Source organism: Python bivittatus, unplaced genomic scaffold, assembly GCF_059951505.1.
Source record: "Python bivittatus isolate LINGU-HERP-01145 unplaced genomic scaffold, Pbiv_v1 ctg000160_np1212, whole genome shotgun sequence".
NCBI classification, from domain to species: Eukaryota; Metazoa; Chordata; class Lepidosauria; order Squamata; family Pythonidae; genus Python; species Python bivittatus.
The window spans coordinates 10,751,521-10,774,737 of record NW_028277076.1 but is presented as its reverse complement, the minus strand read 5'-3'; the positions used below and the strand labels follow the sequence as shown (position 1 = coordinate 10,774,737).

Sequence of the window (23,217 nt, the reverse complement as noted above, 5' to 3'; positions counted from 1 at the left end):
TGAACATGTAGGCAGTTCCACACAATTTGCAGAGCCTCACAACTGGGCAGAGTGTAGAAAGACTATTGCTGGGTTCACACAACCTGCTAGACCAGTGTTGTCCAAACTTGGCCACTTTAAGATGAGTGGACTTCAACTCCCAGAATTCCCCAGCCAGCCAACTGGGAGTTGAAGTCCACTCATCTTAAAGTGGCCAAGTTTGGACAACACTGTGCTAGACCAAGCTCAAATGGGGTTGTGGTTCAATGTATAATGGGTACCTAGTTGCTGTTTTTAGCTGTGTAAACCAGGCTTCACATAAAGCTAATTTAACCAGGTTTTCACATAAGACAGTCCATTGTGATTTATTAACACACTTTGTTTGTTGTGTGAATTTGGCCCTTTAAACAAGACGTTTCAAGGTGTATATGGACACTGATATCCTACTGATAGAGTTATGCTCTGTTTGGGGGAGAACAAACTGGGTATTTTCTACATCAGTCTGAGGTGGATGGTGTGAACTTGCCTCTATCTAATTACAGGTGTGTATTTCCATCCTGGGCTTTTCCCCATACTTGCCACCAGCTTGCATCCACTGAAATACCCCCCAACTCCCTCTTCTGATGGTATTAAATATCCAGATGCCTGTCTTGAAGGTACCTCCCCATTTCTTGCAGGGCCCCACAGGAGAAACAGGTCCGATGGGTGAACGTGGCCATCCGGGCCCCCCAGGGCCCCCTGGTGAACAGGGACTTCCTGGCTTGGCTGGAAAAGAAGGAACAAAGGTATGTCTGCTTGGAGGTATCCTCCATTGGACAGAGAGGGCATCCAGGATAGAAGAGGGCCCTAGTTTTAGCAAATATCTGGAGGAATTTAAGGCTGAAGTGTGGTAGAGGTTCTTTCTTGGGGAGGAATGTGTGTAGAACATGCCAAGTATTCTTGAATGCTAGTTTGGTTTTTCTTAATAGAACATTTTATGTCCCCGGGAGGCAGCGGGCTGTCCATCGCTGGAGGTGTTCAGGCAGAGCCCTCTCCCTGGTGCTCAAGTTTAGTTCCTGCACTAGCAGGGAGTGGACTGAGTGGCTCAGTGGTTGCTTCCACACCAGGATCCTAAGCAGAGTCCTCAGTTCATGTGAACATCTGGAGGAATGATGTCAATGGTGTCCTAGTTACCCTGCATCAAGCCTACGTTTGCAGTGGAAAAGTTCCTTAACTTAGGTTGTGCCCCTCTGGGGGCACATTCTCGGCTGGCCATTTGAGCCAGTGCAGAGTCCCTTCCGCCCAAAGGCAGATCTCCTTTCCATCCCTTTATGGGTTAGATCTGTTTTCAGATCTACTCTCATCAGAGGCAAGACTACCAGAAGTATCAGAACAGGAAAAGACTTCTGGCATTTCGTCTTCTAAGACCAATGCTGATCCACTTGTAAAATTTTATCATGCGAGACTTGGAAGGGGATCCCACCTTTAAAATGTCGTCTGGGACTGCCAGCCTGAATTCTTAACACCCAGCCCCGTATTGGGAGGGCGCCGAGGGGCAAGGGAGGGTTTGGTTTCCTGGCCATCTGAACTGTGATCTTGTGCTTGCAGGGTGACCCAGGCCCCGCCGGTTTGCCCGGGAAAGACGGCCCACCAGGCTTCAGAGGCTTCCCCGGTGACCGAGGACTCCCCGGCCCAATTGTAAGTTGGGAGCTCTTCTCCCCCTCTCCCCAGCACAAACCACCATCTTTTGGGCAACCTGGCAAGTGAGTGACCCTTCTTTCCTCCCCTGCAGGGGCCTGTGGGGCTGAAGGGCAACGAAGGACCCCCGGGACCTCCTGGTCCAGCAGTAAGTATAAGCCTTTCTCTGGGTCGCCTCCGCGAGGAGGGTTGGGTCGCTTGGTTGGGTGGCTTTTGGCTTCAGCCACCGCTGCCCCCAAGCTGTGTGGCTGGAGGGGCAGCCGGAGAAAAGGAGGGTGCCAAGGCCCTCTGGAGGGCCTCCCCTGGTAAGGCCAGGTGGGCAAAGGAGGGCTGGGCTGCCTGCTTGCCAACACCAGCTGCTGCTTCGGAGGAGATCTGGCCCTGGCCCCGGAGCTCGTCTCAAGCCCTCGGTTACTGCCTGGGCTCAGTGGGGCAGAAAGACCCCCCAGCCACCAGCTACCACACGAACAGCTGTCACTTTCCTCACTATTGACACGATTCAGAGGTGTGTCAATTTCTCTTATTCCACTCCTATCTGGCAACGTGCTTAATACACTTCTTTGGCTCTTAGTTTATCCTTTGGTGGTTTGTCCACTGTCTTAAAGCTTCATCCTCTCCTTTTCTGTTAAGCATTTCTCTAACCTGGTCAGACACACCTAAGGCATATGGAAGACCTGGATACCGTTCCTCATCTTTCTTTGATGGTTTCTTTGCTGTCGCGCATCCATTCAGCCATGAGGGGGTGGAGGGATGGAGAAAGACAAGATGGCAGATGGCGCAAGCCACTCCCACACATATAGAAGGGGAGGGGCTTGCCTCATGACGCCGCACCCACCATCTCGCCTTTTTCCGTCCCCCTCACACGCACCCCGGATATTGCTCTATTCATTACTCGGAAGGGCATCCTGCAGGTGTGGCATTTCTTTGGAAATATTTGTGGCGCAACTTCTTTTGTCTTTTCCGTGCTCTTTCTACTGCACCTCAGGTCTCAGTGGATGGGATTTCAAAGTTGGCAGCTGCAATGGGCAGCAACGCCAGGAAGGTTTCCTGCGGGAATTGGAGACAATCTGGGCTGTATTCTTGGCAGAACTATTTCCCACGCTGTTGGCCAGCACACTTGGAAGGCATTGAGATAGTTGTCCAACTGGGGTAATGGGATTCACCCAGGGTCTCTGGTCCTCCAAGGCAGGCTTTGAAAGGGTTGTTCACCTCTGCAAAGAACCCAGGTTTGCCCCAAACCAGCAATCTGGCTGACCTTGACCCCCAGACGTTCACAATTGTCAGAATAGCTACTGTAGGTAGAATGGATGCAATCATGGGCAGCCCATCGCAACACCTGTGGAGGGCTTCAAGGAGAGAGATGCCACTGGCTCTGCCAGTAGCCAAAGTGGCCCACCCTCTACTCAGTCCTCTTCCTCAGCAGTTTTGGCTTCTGGTGGAGTGTTCCCTAACTTTCCTGTTCCTCTTCCTTCTTAGGGCTCCCCAGGGGAGCGAGGTCCTGCAGGAGCAGCTGGCCCAATCGGTCTGCCAGGACGCCCTGGACCCCAAGGGCCCTCTGGTCCTGCGGGTGAGAAAGGAACCCCGGTAAGTAGTGTGTGTGTGCCCCATTGGCTGGAGCAGATTTGGCAGCTGACTTGGCAAGCATCCAATACTCCTTGGAACACCCAGGATGGGGACCCCGTCCCCGTCTGGATCTGGAAGGGGCATTCCTGGGCTAAGGAGGAGTCAGAACTGGCCAGCTCTGGCTGGTCATTAGTGCAGGGCTGGGGATTGTTTTGCGGGATGACCCCCGGGTGGACACTGCTGGCCGACCTCCTTTGCTGCTGGCTTACCCTCTTCCAGATCTCCTTGACAGACAGAGAGGCGGATTCTTTGAAGGAAAGAAAAGAGGAAGCCAATACTCTTCCCCATTATTTATGGCAATGGCTCAGAGCCCCACATAAGCCCTAGAGGCTTATATGCAAATGGAAGGGAGCTGCAGCCCAGGGCAGTAGAAAGAATTCTGGGGACCAGAGGCAGAGATGGGGAGAAACCTTCCCGGTCTGACTGAGCATGGCGACCTTGGCAGCCAATTAGTGCATGGACAGTCTCCTCCCATGGTGCCATATTTATAGAAACATAGTCTTCTAGGATTGGAAAGGATCTTGGAGGCCCTCTAGTCCACTCCTCCCCCCAAGGTAAAAGTCCTCATCCGACCTTCACTTGAGAGCCTCCACTGATGGGGCCCCCACAGCTCCAGGAGGCAGCTGGTCACTGCTTAAGAGCTCTCATGGCCAGGACATTCCCTCCTCCTTCTTTTGAGTTTGGATCCCCATCCATAAAATTTCCATGTAGTTGGTTCTTGTCCGATCCTCAGGCACTACAGAGAATGTCCACCTCCTCTCCCCTAGGACAGCCCTTCAAGGACTGGTAGATTGCGATCATTCCTCCCCTTAGCCACCTCCTCCCTTGCAGGCACACACCCAAATTCCATGTGCTTCCACCACCCATAAATACTGTTGTCTCTGTCCACTGGTCCACTTGCCTTTGGCCAGTTCACTTCCAAGAGAAAGAAGGAAGAACTTCACCGCCCCATTGCACGGAGCGACAGCTGCTGGTTTCCTTCCTTGACGCAGGAACCAGAGAATGTGGCAAGAGTGCTAAGACAGACTTGCTCATAGATGCACACCTGCTCTCCATTCCTCTTGCCCAGAGAGGCACAGAGCCCTGTCGGTGTGTTGGCTCCATGGACAGAGCAGTATACCTGCCAAGGGTCACAGACTTGGGACAAGCCACCAGGGACAGGAGGCAGTGTCTTTATTAAGGGGATTTTATTAATGGCTGCTGGTCTAATGAGTGTGGCCTGACCCATCAAAGCAAATCTTGTGTTACCCTTTTCTGCCTGGAAGAAGAAATCTCCTTGCTCTCTTCCTGGAGCCAGCAGCACTCTGCTCTTCCCTCCCATTTCCACAGACCCTGGAGAGGAGACAAGCCTCATGATTTTGCATTAAGCAGAGGCATCACTGATACGGATCCATGCCCACCCCCACCCCCTCCACTACCATCACTGGATTTATGCACTGGGAGAGGGTTTGAAATATGGTCGCTGGGCCTATTGCACTAATCTCTCTGAGCTCCATCGCAGAGGTTTGCACTACAGCTCTGGCAATGGGAACATTTTCAGGAGGCCGATGAGCTGTTGGTCTGAGTCCTCCTCAGTCACTGCTGCCTTAGATGCCAGCAGTGAAGGAAAGGGCTCTCTGGCAACCACATTCAGGCAGCACAAGCAGATGGCGAAAGAAGGGCAGGTAGCCCATTCTCCTGCCAGCCTCTCTGGGCCTTTGAGAATGAAACGTTGAAGCTGCAGCCCAACCCAGGCCAGCTGATTTCCACTCCTGAAGTCTTTCTTTACCCAGTTATCCTGGAGGAGGAAGAAAGATCCCTCGGTGGTGCAAATGTATGTGAAGGATGCCCACAAGCCATTTCATTCTCTGGAGCCTCTTCCTGGGATGACGAAGATGGGGAATGGGCTTGGCTATTTTTGCCCCACCTTGGTTATCCAGTTGACAGAACTGGCTGAAGGAAATCTGAAAGGATGCCAGCTGTTCCCTGAGCTGTGAAATATGGCATGTGCCTTGCAGGAGACATCAAGTGTCTGTGGGCGGGGAGAGTCTCTGTGTGGCCAGAAGGTCCCAGCACCTGGCAGGGAGAGTTCTGGGGTCAATCCCCAGCGGTGTCTCCTGACCTCCTTCCTTTCTGAATTCTTGGGGTGCTGCAGGGAAAATTCATCTATTTCAGTGGAGGGCCTGGCTCAGAAGAGTTTTTGGAAGGAGGGTGGTGTGACGGAGCAGCCCAACTGCTTTGGATCACACCCGCCAGATCTGGCAGGGGAAGTGCTCCCTGCCATAAGCCCATAAGTCTCTAGGGCTCTGACTGGGCTCTGTTTAAGGCTGCTTCCCTAACATAAGCAAAACCATGTTTATTGCAATCAGGCCATGGGAAGGGCCTCCATCCATCCTGTTCATAACTTGCTCGTTTGTCCAGCTCATAATTTTGAGATTACCCCAAGAAAGTGAGCCTTAAAAAATACTCCCTGTCCTGAGAAAGGAACAATGGCTTCTGGGTTTGTGGCTGAGAAGAGTCTGACTTTCTCCTTGTGCTTAGGGTGAGAAAGGCCCTCAAGGCCCAGCCGGACGAGATGGCATCCAAGGCCCAGTTGGACTTCCAGGCCCCGCAGGTCCTGTTGGCCCCCCAGGGGAGGATGGAGACAAGGTAGGCAGCTTCCATGCCGGGCCAATGCTCTGGTTTTCCTTGAATTGAATGAATTGCTTTGCACGTAGTGTTACAAACACATTACAACAAAGTGGCTTTCCTCCAATTCTTTGGTGAAATGGTTTCAAACGGCAGGCAGTGAAAATGCAGAATCTTCAGAACTGGCTGTTCCATTTCCTGTATATCTTTATTTCTCTAGACTTGGGTATCTTAGGGGAAGAATGGTTGCTCCTCCAAGTGAAACGTGATAGACGGCCTTTTTCTAAGGGCAGCCATGGAGCCAGGGCCGTGTTTAACCCTAACCCTAACCCTAACCCTAACCCTAACCCTAACCCTAACCCTAACCCTAACCCTAACCCTAACCCTAACCCTAATTCTAACTGAAGCCTAATGAGATGCAGGATAGCCCTGCACATATGGACACAGTTTGACCAAATCTGCTCAGTTGTTACACCATGGTCTTGCCAAATGTTCTGTCAAAGGGCTGCAACAGGGTGTAAAGCAATTTTACCTGTTCAGAGACTGATGGAAACAGAGGATCAGAACCCTTGAGCTGAAAGGGGCTCCTGAGGCCATTAAGCTTAAGGCCATCTCGGTGCAGGAATCGGAGTCAAAGCCCTCCAGATGAACGGCTTGTCCAACCTCCACTTGAAGGAAAGCCCAGCGTCTCTCCAGGTCATTGTCCAGCTGCTGTTAGTGTTAGGAAGGTTTTTTTTATATTAAAAGCAGAAATGCTCTTCAGATATCATTTCTGCAATGCCAGTCATGTTTCATGCATGGTTTTCTCCCAAGGAATTTCTCAACATACCAAAATAGTTTTGATTTTCCAAATTTTTCTGGAATCCCAGCTTTGACCTGAAAAAAAAATCTACCCAGAGATGCATTCATTCTTCATCTTTATTTTTTAGGATCAGACCAAACTAATAACCATTAGCTAATTTGTTAAGGATGTATAAGATATAGAGTAAATCCAGGTATATTCTCTTTCTTGCATATGACAGTTCTGCTTGTATTACAGAATGGTATTTTCCGTCTATTAGGGTGAAATTGGTGAACCAGGACAGAAAGGAAACAAAGGTGACAAAGGAGAACAGGTGAGGTCTGGCTTTCCCAGGTGGAGGGAAGGGAGGACATTATCACCCATATCATGATGCTTCCCAACTGCCCTCTTGGGCAGCTATGCAGTAGGAGCTGTTTTGGTGTGAGCATTCCTGAATCAAAGCTGCTTTTCCAGCCTCTCGACCCTCAGGGTAGGCCAGAGGCCCCAGTAATGAGTATGGCCACAAAAACCTCAACTTGGAAGTGGAATCCATCTCACCTCTTCTGAACAAAGAGAGTTACCCAACGGTGAAAATTCATTGGGATGTGCCTTGTTACTTCTTCAGCAGGATTTAGAATTGCAAGGGTCTATATTTTAGCCCTCCCCTCTTCTCGACCTGGTCAGGAAAAGCTATAGTAGGATTTCCTATTTCTCAGCATCTATCACTGTAGTTGGAGGACTCTGGCAGAATCTAAGGGGCGACACTTCCAGCCAAAACCAGCATGGTATCAATGCTAGTCAAGAGATTCTATGGAAACTGGGCAGTCTTACAGGATGATAGGATTGCACTGGCCTGCTGCACTGGCCTCCTTAGATTGACTTCAACCAACTTTTTTGCCATTTCTTTGAAGACATGTGTTTGTTTCTTGCCAGGGTCCACCAGGTCCCATCGGTCCACAGGGCCCAATTGGCCAACCAGGTCCAGCGGTAAGTAAGCCTTCTGTGGATAAAGGTTCCCTGTAGTTAAAACATAGGCTGATCCTTAAAAGGCCCAACCCTCCATGGCTTGAAGACTTGGTTGTTCACTCCATGGCAGCTGAAGATTCATCGCAGAAAGAGAAAGGATGTGTCTCTGTGTTACTTCCACATAGTTTCTCCTCCTGCTTATTTTTTATCCTCTTGACCCATGCAATGTGTAGTTCTGGGAGGGCAAATAGATCAAACTTTTCAAAGATAAGCCCCTTCAAATTGAATTCTTTGGTTCAAGGGCCATCTTTATTGTTGAACTGTACAGAATTAAGTTCCATGAATGGTTGGATGGATGTCTGCATGGCTGGAACTTTTGATGGCCTAATGCATATTAGAGACCCTGGTCTTCTTCTGCATGAGATTTAAAGAGCTAGCATTTAATATTCCTTTAGCTGTAAACATTTATGTTTTCTGCACAGGGAGCTGATGGAGAACCTGGCCCACGAGGGCAACAAGGACTTTTTGGTCAGAAAGGTGATGAAGGGCCAAGAGGATTTCCTGGCCCTCCAGGTCCAGTTGGGTTGCAGGTAATTGCCAACATAAATTGGATCTAGGGGCCTGGTATTGATTCAGCGTTTACAGCACTGGAGGGTTCCAGTTGAAACAGAAAAGCAGAGAAATAAGGATTGCCTGTTAATCTGGGTATCAAAAAGCGTCTACACCTGCAATTCCTTGTTTTTTGTTTGTTTCCACTCTGTCTCTTTGCATTACCCTAAATTCATTGGGCTTGATTACAGGTAGTCCCCGGGTTAAGAACACCCGGTTTAAGGATGACCCATAGTTAAGAACGGAGCCTAGTGTAGCAAAATTTGAGTCAAATACACAATGGTTCGAGTTCATTACACAATGCTGCTTATACAATAATAAACAATAATACTGTTCTGACTTATGTACAAATTCAGCTTAAGGACAGACCTTGGGAATGGAACTCATTCTTAAACTGGGGATTACCTGTATAGGACTGTGAAGTCTAAAAGTGCTATGCCTGGAATGTTCCAACAAGTTGAGTTCTAGGTTTGTTGGGAATGTGGGGAATGTGTGAAATATTTGCAAAATGTGTGAAATGCCCTCTGGAATGAGGGTGCCCCCCCCAAGATCCAAATCCGTCCCCCCCCCCCCGTTGTTTAGAAGAGCCGTGAAGACCTGGCTCTTCACCCAGGCTTTTGGCGAGGGAGAGGGAAACCCATCATGCCATCTTTTACTTTTATTTTACACTTGCCATCTTTTATTTTTATTTTTTATTGATTTTATTGTAATTTCTTTAATTGTTGTTAGCCGCCCAGAGTCGTTGATAATCAGGCGGCATACAAGTTTAACATATTGTTATTACTATTTGTAAAATGTGTGAAATATTTGCAAAATGTAAATATTTTATCAAAGTACTTTATTTTGGTAATTGACTAGAGTAATATAGCAGAATAAAATTAATAAAATAAGATTAAGGAGATAAAATATGGTTAAAAGTAGAATCAAGCAAATAAAGGTGAATTAAAAATATATTCAAATTTAACTGTTCCTAGCAAGGTCCTGCTGGATCTTGCCAGCTATTAAACAGAAATTGGCAACATTATAAGAGAGTATTTTTCAGCTTTTTGGCTAAGATCAAATGTAGCATTTGCAAAAAGGTGGCAAAGTTCAAATGGATAAATTTGAAAGCAACAACTTATGGCAGACAAAGGCCAAGCCCTTCACTCCCTTGCCCTTTAGAAGGACGCCTTTCCACAAAGCTGGCCCAGGCAATGAACTGGAGGACACTCAGCCATAGAAGTCCCAGTAGAATTCTTGGCCATCAGAAATTACCAAAGGGGATTGCCAGCTGTCATTGGTCTATCTTGTAGCAAGGTGAGGAAGTAGGCATCAAGTTGGTGTCATTTGACAGCTGATAGTACTAACACTTGCTTATCATCCTGCCTGTCAACAGCAGAGATCTCTTGTTGGTGGCTGGCTGTGTCAGCTGGGTTCTCACATCAGGTGGGTTGTATGGTGTTGCATGAACATAGCCATGGTGTTTGGTAAACCATGACAGTCAATTGTGGCTTGTTCTACAAAGCTTAATAAGGCAAGCCTTAGTTCAGTGTTATGAGTGAACCAGGTCACAGAAAGATGAACTAAGACAGAAGCCTGATTCATTCTGCAGAGGCAGTAGTTTTATTTGGGTTTCCCCAATTAGAGCTTTCCCTACTTTATGCTGGGTTTATGTTGAGCTATAACCAATTGTAGCTTCTGTTTGCAAATGCAAGCTTATCTTCACTTTATCTTTTCAAGTAAAATGTTTTATCTTCACAAAACCTGGAGAAAAAAAACCTTTTTACTTCTTTCAACAGGGCTTACCTGGACCTCCAGGTGAAAAGGGGGAAACTGGAGATGTTGGTCAAATGGTAATAAAGCGTATTATTTTCCCTCAAATGTTAATGTTACTGTGTATGTTTTGGTCAAAAACTTTATCTTTCCATCAATTGAAAGGATATTTTCTCTTCCTTCCCCAGGGCCCTCCAGGTCCTCCTGGACCCAGAGGCCCAGGAGGACCCCCTGGAGCTGATGGGCCACAAGGTCCATCAGGTGGGATTGGAAATCCTGGAGCCGTTGGTGAAAAGGTAATACCATTTTGCTGGGGGGATATTGGAAAGGGAAGACAGCATTAAAATGCTGCAGTTAAGAAAGGGTGCCAGCAAGGTCCAGTTGTAGGAGAGGCCTCTGGCTGAAAGGCTCAACTGGGCTTTAAGAAGATCTAATCAGGGGGTTATTTGCCAAATTATTTTGCAAAGCTCTCCTCCCAGGGTTGCAAATGAAGAACAGCTTGACCAACTTCCAGATTGGTGGTTGGAGAAGTTGTAGGACCACCTGGAGAAAGGTCTGGGCTCCATCCCACCACTCTGAGCTTCTTCAGCTATCAGACCAAAGAACCCATACAGCTGAGAGAAAAGGAGCTTGCCCATGCCCTCCGCATAGCACATGATTTGTCTTGCCTTTTGCAGGGAGAACCTGGAGAAGCAGGAGAGCCTGGCCTGCCTGGAGACTCTGGACCACTAGTAAGATTTGAAACCTTTTAAGAAGTGTCTCTGCAATTGAGATGAATTGGAATGAGATTAGTGCAACAAATGGTTGCAAAGCCTCAGGCAGATGTTTTCAATATGGGGTTCATAACACCATTTCCAGTTCTGCCCCTTTTCTGACAGACCCACAAATAATGTCTTCTATAGCAGTATTCCACTAGATGGATTGACAAGATGATTCTCAGCCAATGCTGTGCTTGTTCCCACCTCAGCCATCTTTCAGACCCTTGATTCTTCTGAGTATAGAACAATTCACCCATCAACTTATCTCTTGGGAAGTCCAATCTATTGGACCAGTTTCCTACTGCCTATCCCTTGAAATCCAGTCCAACAGAAATTAGCTGCTTAATCAAGGCGGGAGAATTCAGAAGAAACAACCCATGGCATTCCAGTGCAGGAAATGGGCTCTCTTTATCATGGAGAGACAGCAGTGAAAGAGACATCTGTGCTTCGGTGTGAAATTGATTATCAGAAAATATTCAGCAACACTACTCCTCTTTTGATTTCCTCTATGGGCTGACTGGAGCATGATCAGCTTTGGTCCCCACTACCTAATCTGTTGCTGAGGCAAATCAAACCTGCTAATAAGGGTTCTCATCTTCCTTTGACAGGGTCCTAAAGGAGAGAGAGGGGAAAAAGGTGAAGCAGGCCCTTCTGGGGCTGCTGGCCCCCCAGGCCCAAAAGGTCCCCCAGGAGATGATGGTCCCAAAGGGAGCCCGGTAAGTACTTCCCACCTCTATTTCCAAGGCTTTTCCCCATTCCTGGAAAGGAGAATGGCCCCTTATAAGGGACTCTTTCCTTATTGTTCTCTATCCTGGGCTGCTGGTTTCTTCCAGAGAGTTGATGGCCTTCATTCTTGGCTTTTCGCCTATTACGTGAGAATCCCAAGTGCAAGTGCTTGGTTCTTATATGCACTTTTAAAAAGACCTTTGGGCAGGCTGTAGGGCTTCCCCCGTACAAAGGCGGCCCAGCTTGCTTTGCTTCCTTGCGGTGATACCCTTTTCACAAGCCTCTTCAGAAAGAAGTCCAGTGGTGGTTGTGGGGAGGGGGGATGATCTGGAACTTGCTTCCTTGGGCCTTTTCAAATAAACAACAGGTTTGTTTGTATGTTTGTTTATTATAAGCTGCCCGACTCATAAACAACTCTGAGCAGCTTACAACTAAAAACTAACCCATTAAAAGGAAAATCCAACAGACCAAAAGAGCAAAAGACAAAGACAAAGCAAAACCAAACCATACCAAACCAAATGAAAAAGAGGACTCCACAGTCACCCAATCCCCAAAGCCTGAGTGAACAACCAAGTCTTCAACAATTTCCTGACTGACATAAGGTTGGGAGCCACATAAAACTGTGGGGAAAGATTAGAGACTGGATGATAATTGGCCAGGATCATGGGGTCCAGTCATGTCTTCTTGAAAAGAGGGTGCACTACATGTAGCTCCTTCAAGGTTGGGGGGACCATTTCCTCCCTCAAGGAAGCTACGCCACCACCTGGACCCAACCACACAGCACCTCCTGGGCGGCTTTAACTATCCAGGAGGGACCTGGATCTAGCAAGCAGTTGACCGAGCTAATAGGTTAGAGGACTCTGTCCACTTCCCTAAGAGTCTTCCCAAACTCTCTCCAGATATACAGGGCTTTGCCCCAGGGATCTCAACTTGGCCCATCCAGTCTGAGCAAATCTGAGGGACTATCAGACAGATACAAGGATATTCCTCATAGTGGCCCTGCAGATGGTCCTGAGGCTCGTTCCTCCCCAGCAAGGACCAGGTCACCTTGAATGGGGCCATCGAGCAGCTACTGGCAATGCAAAAAGTGTGGGGAAATAACATTTTGTTGCCCTGATGTAATCCCTAATAAGGGTTCTTTCTTGTGCTTGACTGGATTCATCTTCCTCCAGTGAGGCTCCAGGAGTCTCTTCTTGCGCTTCATTTCCTAGAGCTCCTCAAAAAACAGAGGCACATTTTGTTCCTCTCTTTTTCTTGAATAAATTCCTGAGTGGACTTGGCTTGCAAACTCCCCTCTCAATAATCTGGTTGAGATCATGGAGTTGCTCCATTTCATGGAGATGGATTTTCTACTGTCCCCTTGATTTGACTATCATGGTCAGTGTGTTGCCAAAATTGTTGCTCATTTCTTTATTCTTTATTCTATTATTAAGATTCCATAGGAATAAAATCATGCTCTTCCTTTCCACATATTTTCAGGGTCCAGTTGGCTTTCCAGGCGATCCAGGCCCTCCAGGTGAACCTGGTCCAGCTGTAAGTACCAAGATGGGAAACAGTGAGACTGATTTTTCCTCAAATATGTCTAAGGATTTTCACTAGAAGAAAATCCCAGGGAGCTGCTCTCCAGATCTTTTGGAAACATTTCAGTTTGGATTGAAATAGGGAATTTGGACATTTAAAATGTTGTATCTCCCCTTGAGATTTCAAATGTATTTATATATACTTCTAAGGGACACAGGTATGTTTTTCACTTTTGTGTCATTTCCAATTGTGGCCTATTTGTTAATTTTCTTATAAGCAAATAGTTTATTCATCATCCTCATCCTCATCATCTAGCATGTCTATACTTCTCTTTATGATGGTCCTTTTTCTTTGAGATTATTGAATGTTAGAAACTTTTAATAAAGGGAGAAAACCTTTTGAAATCTTGAACTTACATTGAACTCATGTTAGAGATAATACCCATGTGTTCCACATTTTGCTGAGAATATTAATATATTCATTATTTATTGTTTAATTATGAGAGCCAGTTTGGTGTAGTGCGTAAGGCTCCAGGCTAGAAACTGGGAGACCGTGAGCTCCAGTCCTGCCTTAGGCACAAAGCCAGCTGGGTGACTTTGGGCCAGTCCCTCTTTCTCAGCCCTAGGAAGGAGGAGGAAAGGGTAACTCACTTCTGAAAAACCTTGCCAAGAAAATTGCAGGGCCTAGTCCAGGCAGTCACCAGACTCAAAGCCACAAAAAAATATTATGTAATAAATTATATATAAGATGGCTTCAGTTTCTCTATCACTTCTTGCATTTAGCCATTAATAACTTCCATTTTATTAGGAAATACTTCAGGAATGTGGTCTTCAAAAGGCATGAAATAGTAGGGGGAAGGTAAAAAATTCCTTTTCTATTTTCTTCTAGGGTCAGGATGGTCCAGCAGGTGATAAAGGAGATGATGGTGAACCTGGCCAAACTGTGAGTACCCTAACTAGAGACCAATTGCATTTATTTATTGGGAACAAAAGATGCATCTCTTTGCTTAGTACCAGAAATATGATACGGATGAGTTAGTGGCTGAATATAGGTGGTTATCAAAAGGAAGCTAAGGACTAGTGGAGAGAAGAGGTGTTGAGCCATTAGTCAGAACCAGGAGTCAAGAAGGAGTGCTATTGTTTCCTGACTGTGTCAGCCTGGAAGCCTTCATTTTGAGGACAGTCTATCCCAATACCAAGCACCCTTTTCTTCTTTTAAAGATAATGCCCTAGCTGGTGCTCCTCTGCAGAAGACAGTTTGGCACAGCTGTTTGTTTCCACAAGCCTGGAAACAGTAAATTTCTGGTGCAGCTCATCCCTAGACAACCAGCTAGAGACATACACCGAGATGAGTTCAATGGGCAAGATGATATGGAGAGTATGAGGCCGGAAGATATTTAAGGATACTCTTTTGAGCTTGTGATGACCCCAAAACCTTCAGAACCTGAGCTTCCTGTTTTAGGTTAATCAGGCTGGGAAAAACTGCTTAGGAATGGATTGGGTTAGGGTTAAGATCAAGTTTAGGGTTTGACATTTCATAGAGAGACCAAATCCAGATAAGGTCCTCATAGGTGAGTTAAGAGTGAAAGATCATCTTGACTTTCCAAACTTAGTGGCAGGACCCTTCCTTTGTGTAAATCAAATCAGGGTTTAGTCTATCCTGCCTGTTGTTGCATTAGAGCTGTAAGAATAAGCATGATTCTTTTCCCCCTTTCTTTTCAGGGCTCCCCTGGTCCAACTGGAGAGCCAGGCCCTTCAGGCCCACCAGGGAAGAGGGTAAGTGGCCTTTTCCCTTGCACGCCATAATTTCTAGCCAGACTTCTCAGAACATGTCATTGACCTCAGCAATAAGGAGGCTCTGTGGAGCTTGTTTTTTATTGGATGGACAGGCATCATGATGCAAACAGGGGTCATAGATGTCTCTGCCCATATAGGGTGGCTTGCTGTGTGATGCATGAACCTTTTAAACAGTCGCCAAGACCAGGTTCTGCAAATCCTCAAAGAAAACAGTAGCAGGGACATCAGAGATGCCAATTACTGAAAATATAACAGACAACCATAACAACAAATTTCTGACATACTTGGAAATCTTGATGTGAATTAAGGCAGGCTCCATGTTGCTGTTAGCTTAAAAAGGAGACAAATGATGATCTTTCTTGCCATAACAAGATAAAGCTTGTTAGTTTGCATCCTGTTTGAAAGACAGGAAAGCAAGGATAAGATCGTTTGTCAGATGCTTTGGAGAAGTCGCATCACCACTACGTAACCAGGCCCGGTCCTCCAGATTGTTCTACTTCTCCTCCAGCCAGATTCCATTTACCTTGTAGATACCATTTTAAGAATCAAGATTACAATTTGTTCTAATTTCTTTGACTAAAAATCATCTCTTGTTTGGTATGGAACTTATTTCCAAAGGAAATAAGAGGAAGGAGGACGCAAGCAAAACAGATAAAGAAGCAAAAGCATTTATGGGTTTGTTATCTGTCAAACATGTCATTTCAGCCAACCCCTGATATTTAATTAAAGGAAGGTATTGTTTTTAACAACAAAAATAATCATAAATGATAAAATGAGGGTTTAAAAAAAAAAAAAGACCAGATGTCTGAAGAGCCAAACTCTTGGGTGCTGGAGTTCAGTGCTGGGGCCGCAGAGTCCCCACCGGGGCTTCCTTTGGTTGAGCTGTTGTTAGATCCTGCAGGAGGCTCATAAGAGGGGAAACTGTTTGATCCACCTGGGTTCCATCTCACTGCATTGTGTCTCTCCCAACCTCTTTAGGGGCCGCCTGGACCAGCAGGACCTGAAGGCCGTCAAGGAGAGAAAGGTGCTAAGGTAAAACACAGAGCTGCTACTGGACAAAGCAGTATTTCAGGGTCAGGCTGCCTTCTCCCTGTAACATCCCCATGCGCTTTGCTTCTTCTCTTCAGGGTGAATCAGGTTTGGAAGGACCTCCTGGGAAAACGGGTCCTGTTGGTCCTCAGGGACCTCCAGGAAAGCCAGGTCCAGATGGACTACGGGGAATACCTGGCCCAGTGGTGAGTATTGGGCAACCAAGGCCAACGTCGTTTCTAGGAGAGCATTGGCCCTATTAGATAGACCAGACTAAGAAACCAATGCCATGTAAGTTAGGGCTACTTTCATTGTAACAGCTAAAGTAACAGAACCTTGCAAGTCTGAATGTGCTTCCCCCTCCCTCACTTTATCTTTGTGTGAACTAGGGAGGGCCCTGAGAAGTTTACTCAAATTAGTTCCTTGGAATGGGCTCAAGACACGCTTGTCTGATTGTTGTCTTAGTAGTGACTCTTCCTCCTGTCCTTCAAGGCCTTTTCCTATTCCCTCTACAGAAGGACAGTAGTTAGATTGGTGATCCAGATTCTCTGCTGGAATTTCCTTGCCTCCATTTTTCAGTGACTACCCTGGAGCTTTGCATTTCCCCATATCTGCACACTGGCTTGATATTTTAAGTTCATAGAAGCAATCTCCCTGGTGGAGAATTTTTTGCTGGAGAACTTTAACTTAGGACCACTCCTCACCCCTCAACATCTCCTGTTATCTTTATGGTTGTTTTTGATCCCCACCCTGAGATGTGGGAATAGAAAGAGAGAAAAACAAATTCCATACTCAAAACTTAACAGATTTCTTTCCCCTCCCCAACCCTCTTTGGTTTTTTGGGCCCACTGCTCACTGAGGTTGTCCTTCCAACTTTTTGCTCCAATTTAAATGTTCTAATCTGTCATGTCAGGAAAGAGAGGCCACTCCCATTGGTTCTGCTCCTCTTCTTACATCCCTTTCTCCCACTGGCCATATGTTACATCTAGAGAAGAGAGTTTGCTGCACATTGCAAAACTGATGAGATGCCAGAGTACTAGAGAAAAAAAAATGTAGGAAGGAAGAGGACCAGAAAACTACAGGCCGTTAGCTCAATGGAATGGAACTACTCAACCCGGTAGCTGGAAAGTATTTGGATATATTAAATAATGGAACAGTCTGCCTAGAAGAGGATAAATCCCCCCAGCTGAACTTTCCCAGTGGGGCTAGGTGATTTGTCAGGGTTGTTTGAATGGATTCCTGCCCTGAGCAGGTGTTGGAACTAGATAACTGCAGAAGTCCTTTGAACTCACGCCTTCGGTATGAGAAGGGTCCATCACAACATGCATAGATCTGCCTCAGGGGGTTGGGAACCAATGTTCATATATCCATATATATGGATGGAGGGCTCAAGGTATGCAACTCCCACTATCCACTCGTACAAATTGTAGCTATATAACTAAAACACCTGAATAGATTTTGAAGCACCCAAAGAGTGGATTAAAGGATAATCCAGCCATTCCATTCACTGATAGCACTGTTAATATTGAGTTTTCTGGTAAGGGAATTTAAACATGCCCCTTACTGAAACTCTTGTGGCCTGGCCAAATCAGTTGCTTCTACTGAATCCAGGTCAGTGTCCAGGAAAGTAGAAATACCTGGATGCAGATTTGGAATATTTATTCAGTGAGACCTACTAAATTGTTCTGTACAGTTGGATTCCAATAGACCAGGATTATCCCATGTCTGGAGGCAAGCAAGGTTTTTTTTCAATACACCACAAGGAAATGTGAATCGCAGCCAATCCTAACCAACTCATTCAGTGAATCAACAGTGGTTTGCAAGCTTAAGTAGAGCTCAAGTAGAGTAGTGACAAACTAGCCATCTGCTCCAGCAGATCCAATTCTAGATGATGTACTTCATTTCCAACATTTTCAAGGGAAACAAAAAATCCAGTGCTACAAACATCCAGGCCAGCAAACATCCTTTCTTCAGTGGAACTTAGAATCATGTAACATCAGATGCAGAAGTATTAGAAATGGTATCCCTGAACTAGATTTGGTGCAAAAGACTTTGATATGACTATCTGAGGGACCTTGGACAAACATTCCTCTGTTCCTTCTAAGAATGGCACCAATTCTCACATATGTAAAGTTAGGGTTATGACATTAGGCTGTGTTACCTTCTGTCCTCTATCAGATAGCATGGAGCTGCTATCATGGTTTTTATAATGAAGGATACAGATATGACAACTGAAGACAACTATTCATGTAAGATTAATGAGAGTTTAGTCCATGGAAGCTTAGGCCAGCATGTATTTGTTGGCTTTAAAGGTGCCACAAGAGTATCTGTTGATTGTTATGATGGATGTTAATCTCATTAAGGTGGAGACACTGACTGAGAACAATCTCCCCTAGAGACTTGACTGAAGGCATCTGTCAAGACATCAGATAGCTGTGATTGAATAGATTTTGTTCCAAATCACTTAATAAACTAAAAATCAAGACACCATGTTTACTTGTATGGGTCAAAGCTGACCACCTGGTTGAAGTGAAGGGGAAAAAACTCCTCAGGAGTTTGCATAGAGAGCAGAAAGACAGTGTTGATAGAAAAGGAACCTGGATCTCTTTGAGAAGTAAATGCTTGCAGGAAGGTCAGATGTTACAACAAATTGGGGGGATAACAACTCTACCCAATCCTGGGGGTGGCTGGCACCTTGATGACGCTCCCTGAGTGATTGCCAATTATTTTAGATCTTTTTATTTTTTATCTATTATTGTAATTTTGTAATTTAATTGATTTTAATTGTTTTGTGAACCGCCCAGGGTCATTTAATGAGATGGGCGGTGACAAGTTTGATAAATAAATAAATAAATGAATAAACAAATAGATAAATAAACAAATTAGCCAAGCCCAAAAACCGTAGATTAGAAGATATAAATCCCCTGATGTTCCAGTGAACCATAAGAAACTTCAGATGGGAATTTTTTTTAATTTTTTTTTTTTGCCTCTGATGTCAGGCATCAGTCAGAGAAACTGTGTGCCAGATGTTGGAAAGCCATGAGAGGAGATGTCTTGTTCTCTTCTTTTTGGATAAATATTGATGCCTTTCTTTCTTTCCCTCTGACCATACGCTCTTACACTGCAGAGTCCTTCAGTAGTACTTTTTATTTTGCTGGCCTCCAGAAAAACTCCAACTACTGTAACAGGGTCTGTGACTCCATCGGTAGAGTCTGCTATTGCAGCAAATTTTAGGAGATGGAATTTTTGAAGGCTGACTTCCAGAAAAGCTCCAAGTAATAGGGTCTGTGACACCATTTGCAGAGTCTGCTACTGCAGCAAATTCTAGGAGATGGATTTTTGAGGGCAAACCCCAATAAGCAGACTGCCCTCCAACTACCTGGGAGAGAAATCAGAATTTTGTCAGTCCTGTTGTACATTTCTCCGCCTAGTGGAGGTAAGGGCGGTCTGGCCTCCTACTCAGCACCTCCTACTCTTGATAGTCTGGACTAGGGGAATGCTAAAGCAGTGACCCCTGCAGGTATTTCCCCTTTCATATCAACCCAACTACTTTATCCTTAGTTACATGTCTAGATTTTACGTTGGTTAATAGCACTTTTAGGTAGAAGAGTACATAGTAGCATCCCACTACTGCTCTGGCAAGCTCGTGCCCTACCTGGAAGAGCCAACTTTCTCCCCAGTAAAGGAAAGTGCACAGATATTCTTTGTACTTGGTGGGAAATGGCATTGAGCTTAGGTGGGACAGTGTATAAAACTGTAATGAGAATTCCATCAATTCCAAGGAATGTTGGGGAATCTGCAGGTATAACAAACTGTTTCTTAATCACAATTATTATTATTACATACCTCTTTGAAACAAACATGCAGGATAGAAATGCAATGTAAAAATGTCACTGTCATAACCTTGGTTGATTCTTCTATAACGTGGGAGACACTAATGTATTAGTATCTCCCACATTAGTTGGTATTGTATTACTAACACAGAATATATCATAATAGCTACATTTATCCATTGTTTTATAGGGTGAGCAAGGACTTCCAGGTTCGCCAGGCCCAGATGGACCTCCTGGCCCGATGGTATGTCTAAAGTGTCAGGAATTGTGCTTTATCTGCACTAAGGCTGAAAGCAAAGGTCAGCCACATCCCGCCCCCCCACTCCCCTTCAGCTGTCCTGGTTCAAGCAAGAAGATCAGCCTCTCAATGGGGAACTGCAGCCCCGGATCCAGGGCAGTCTTTTTCATCCAAAGGGCATCTTGGCTGGCCATCCTCACCCTCACAAAAGACATGTATGTGTCCCCTGTAAATGTAGCTAGAGGATACTTTGAAAGTGACCAACCTTTAGGGCATGAAAAGCTAACATTCAAAAATTGGAAATGTGTTAACAATGGCATACCAGTCTAAATTCAAATTTCCTTTCCCAGATTAATCTGAGCTCCCATAAATCTAAAATTAAGTGGCTGAACAATGCTACTGATTTTTAGTATATACATTGTTCTTCTCTCCAAAGGGTCCACCTGGTTTACCTGGCCTGAAAGGCGATTCAGGTCCAAAGGGAGAAAAGGTGAGTTTTCAGTATTAAGGTATGTGTGTACTCCAGATCTAAGGCAAAAGTTGACCTCCAAGCAAGCATGTGAATTTGAACCATCTGCTTTAACTCTTGAGGTTAAACCAATTGAGATAGGTCCAGACCTGGAGAGAGACAACCTGGAGCCAGGCTGGAAATTGCAATTCTCAGTTACACCCTGAGAAACTATTAGGCTGTACGTTTTGCATCTGGCATGTAAGTTCAGCAACCATCTGAGTAATGGCTCATGCAGGCTCACTGTTTCACCTTCTGGACACAACTGAAAGTTAAACTTCCCCTCGTCTCTTTAAAGCGGTACATGTAACTGTTTTCTTCTTGGCTTCTCTTATCTTGACACACGGAGCTTTTGCAATGCAGCCCTTGACTTTTCTAGGGTCATCCTGGACTGATTGGTCTAATTGGGCCTCCTGGTGAGCAAGGAGAAAAGGGAGATCGAGGACTGCCAGGACCTCAAGGAGGATCAGGGGCTAAAGGAGAACAGGTAGACATCTCTGCAAAATCCCTTGGCTATTCTTGACTGCTGAATCTTAAGATTTATTCCTACACCGGCTGGGGATGGGGCTTGAGCTTCCAAATTGGAAAGAACTCTGTTACTAAAGCTTGTGATTACAAACATTTTTCTTCTTCTTTGTGTCCTTCTCCAAGGGTATCACAGGTCCCTCTGGTGCACTTGGCCCTCCTGGTCCTCCAGGGCTGCCGGTAAGTAGCAAAGAGGCCAAGACTTGGGCCTACCAAATGTGTTTTTTCATATGTAACAGAACCTAATTTGGCATCTGAGTGATTTTAGAAAGATAAATATGCTTACTCTGAAATATAATAAGAATTCTGAGTGTACAAAATGTGACAGAGCTGCTCTTTCAGGTTCAGACTGAGACGCTGAACTTGTTCACTAGTGTAGAACTTGTGACAATTAATTCTGTGAATCAGCATTGACAGCAGGTATGTGTTATTTAATTATTTTTAATGGATGCTTTGCTAACTGTTGGACTGGTTCTTCTTTCTTTCAACTAGGGTCCCCCTGGTCCAAAAGGTGCTAAAGGATCTTCTGTGAGTACAAGTATCAAATCTACTAAAATGGGAAATTGTTTTATTAGTATTATTAATAATAATATTGCAGTCCACATGGTCTGGGGGTGGTGGGGAGAAGCTCTTAGTCCCTTTCCAGCTTCTCTCCATTTCATCTCTTTCTCCTTCCCATCAATCCACATCTCTCCCCTCAAGATGGTGCTCATTTTATTACTCTAAGATGACATGACTGTGGTCAAGGTATCATCCCCTAGAGGTACAGAAGAAGGCATTAATGTTTCTTGTTGCTATCCTGAATCTTCTTCATTCTCAGGGGAGAAAGAAAAAGTAGCACTAATATGGAAGGTGGTGGCAAACGAGAGGTGGTGCTTCACCAGAACGCCCCCCCCCCCCACTGGAGATGCTACACTTGTAAAAGGGGGTGGTGAGGGTGGCTCTGAGTGAGTACAAGGGTGACTGTCCTCCTGCATCTTTTCTTCCAATGATCACCCCCTTTACTTTGGAGAAAAGTGACAGATGACAGTATGAGTTCCTGTTTGCTCCCCCATGGAGACTTTTCCATTACTGTGACATGATTGAGGGCTGTAGCCCGTGTTTAATCCTTTTACCCCCTGCTGCACTTCTGTGCAGTGGTGTAGTGCTGCACTTCTGTGAATGCAGTGGTGTAAAGGGGGAGTTGGGTGCCCCTCCTTGACCCAAGAAAAAACTAGAGGTTGGGAGGAACTGAGCTAAAGTCAAGATTAAAAAAGGAGACTGTTCCACATCAATGTCTGTAGGCAGGTTGTAATTCTCACATTACAATTTCCATCTGGGTTTCAAGAAGAAAAAGTGGAAGGGATGTTGGCCCAGAAAGCAAGTCTGAGCAATCTGGGACTTATCGGGTCTGAGTCTGACCAGGGTGGATAAAAGTATTGATGGTGGTTTTAATTTCATGCTCTACTTGGACCCCACCAGCACAAAGAACTTTGGTCCCATGGTCTCCTTCCGACCTCATCTTTCCCCACTGCCTCAGTATGAGTGAGCGAAAAGTCATTTCATCTCATTGTATTATCAGGAGCATTTCTGGAATGTACCAGAACTTTCTGGATCTTTTCTGTACTCATTTTGAACTCTTCTGTGAGCATGGACAGTGTGGTTTTTTTAAGGGCTCCTGTTGGTTGCAGGAATGCTCTGGCAGCTCCTTCACTGACAGTGTCTTTTCTGCTTATCTTTCTTTCCAGGGGCCAACGGGTCCAAAGGGCGAAAATGGTCATCCTGGCCCACCAGGGCCTCCTGTAAGTGCTGTGGCTAAGACCTTTCCCAGATGGTTACACGTCTGAGCTGCTTCTCTTGCATGGCGTCACTCAAGCCACGCTCCTGTCCTTCTTCCATCACCCAGGGTCCTCCAGGAGAAGTAATCCAACCCCTTCCAATCCAGTCCTCCAAGCGGACCCGGAGAAACATCGATGCCAGCCAGCTGATGGATGATGTCAATTCCGACAATTACGTGGACTATGCCGATGGCATGGAGGAGATTTTTGGCTCCTTAAACTCTCTGAAACTGGAAATTGAGCAGATGAAACATCCCTTAGGCACCCAGCACAATCCAGCTCGTACTTGCAAGGATCTGCAACTCTGTCACCCAGATTTCCCAGACGGTAGGCACAGAATATCTTTGTCAGAGGGTGGGGTTGAAAACAAACAGGGACAATTGACTTTTTTTACAGGTTCAAATGTTCACAAACATTCCATTTCTGTCCCATTGTTCAGACTTGGCTTTCACTAAAAAGCACTGGTTAGGCC

At 45.6% G+C, this 23,217-nt stretch overlaps 1 protein-coding gene across 2 annotated transcripts in view; it reads left to right on the top strand.

Moving 5' to 3' along the window:
* The window catches only part of COL5A1 (collagen type V alpha 1 chain), a 198,733-nt gene that overhangs the window by 159,550 nt on the left and 15,966 nt on the right, over positions 1 to 23,217 (top strand). For both annotated transcript variants that reach the window (XM_088147231.1, XM_088147230.1), the window contains exons 39-62: positions 657 to 764; positions 1,567 to 1,656; positions 1,751 to 1,804; positions 3,133 to 3,240; positions 5,800 to 5,907; positions 6,948 to 7,001; positions 7,601 to 7,654; positions 8,116 to 8,223; positions 10,021 to 10,074; positions 10,183 to 10,290; positions 10,672 to 10,725; positions 11,361 to 11,468; positions 12,958 to 13,011; positions 13,888 to 13,941; positions 14,721 to 14,774; positions 15,774 to 15,827; positions 15,923 to 16,030; positions 19,848 to 19,901; positions 20,332 to 20,385; positions 20,783 to 20,890; positions 21,055 to 21,108; positions 21,421 to 21,456; positions 22,656 to 22,709; positions 22,814 to 23,072. In XM_088147231.1, coding sequence (XP_088003357.1) covers positions 657 to 764; positions 1,567 to 1,656; positions 1,751 to 1,804; positions 3,133 to 3,240; positions 5,800 to 5,907; positions 6,948 to 7,001; positions 7,601 to 7,654; positions 8,116 to 8,223; positions 10,021 to 10,074; positions 10,183 to 10,290; positions 10,672 to 10,725; positions 11,361 to 11,468; positions 12,958 to 13,011; positions 13,888 to 13,941; positions 14,721 to 14,774; positions 15,774 to 15,827; positions 15,923 to 16,030; positions 19,848 to 19,901; positions 20,332 to 20,385; positions 20,783 to 20,890; positions 21,055 to 21,108; positions 21,421 to 21,456; positions 22,656 to 22,709; positions 22,814 to 23,072 — 1,951 coding nt within the window. The remainder of the gene's footprint in view (positions 1 to 656; positions 765 to 1,566; positions 1,657 to 1,750; positions 1,805 to 3,132; positions 3,241 to 5,799; positions 5,908 to 6,947; positions 7,002 to 7,600; positions 7,655 to 8,115; positions 8,224 to 10,020; positions 10,075 to 10,182; positions 10,291 to 10,671; positions 10,726 to 11,360; positions 11,469 to 12,957; positions 13,012 to 13,887; positions 13,942 to 14,720; positions 14,775 to 15,773; positions 15,828 to 15,922; positions 16,031 to 19,847; positions 19,902 to 20,331; positions 20,386 to 20,782; positions 20,891 to 21,054; positions 21,109 to 21,420; positions 21,457 to 22,655; positions 22,710 to 22,813; positions 23,073 to 23,217) is intronic.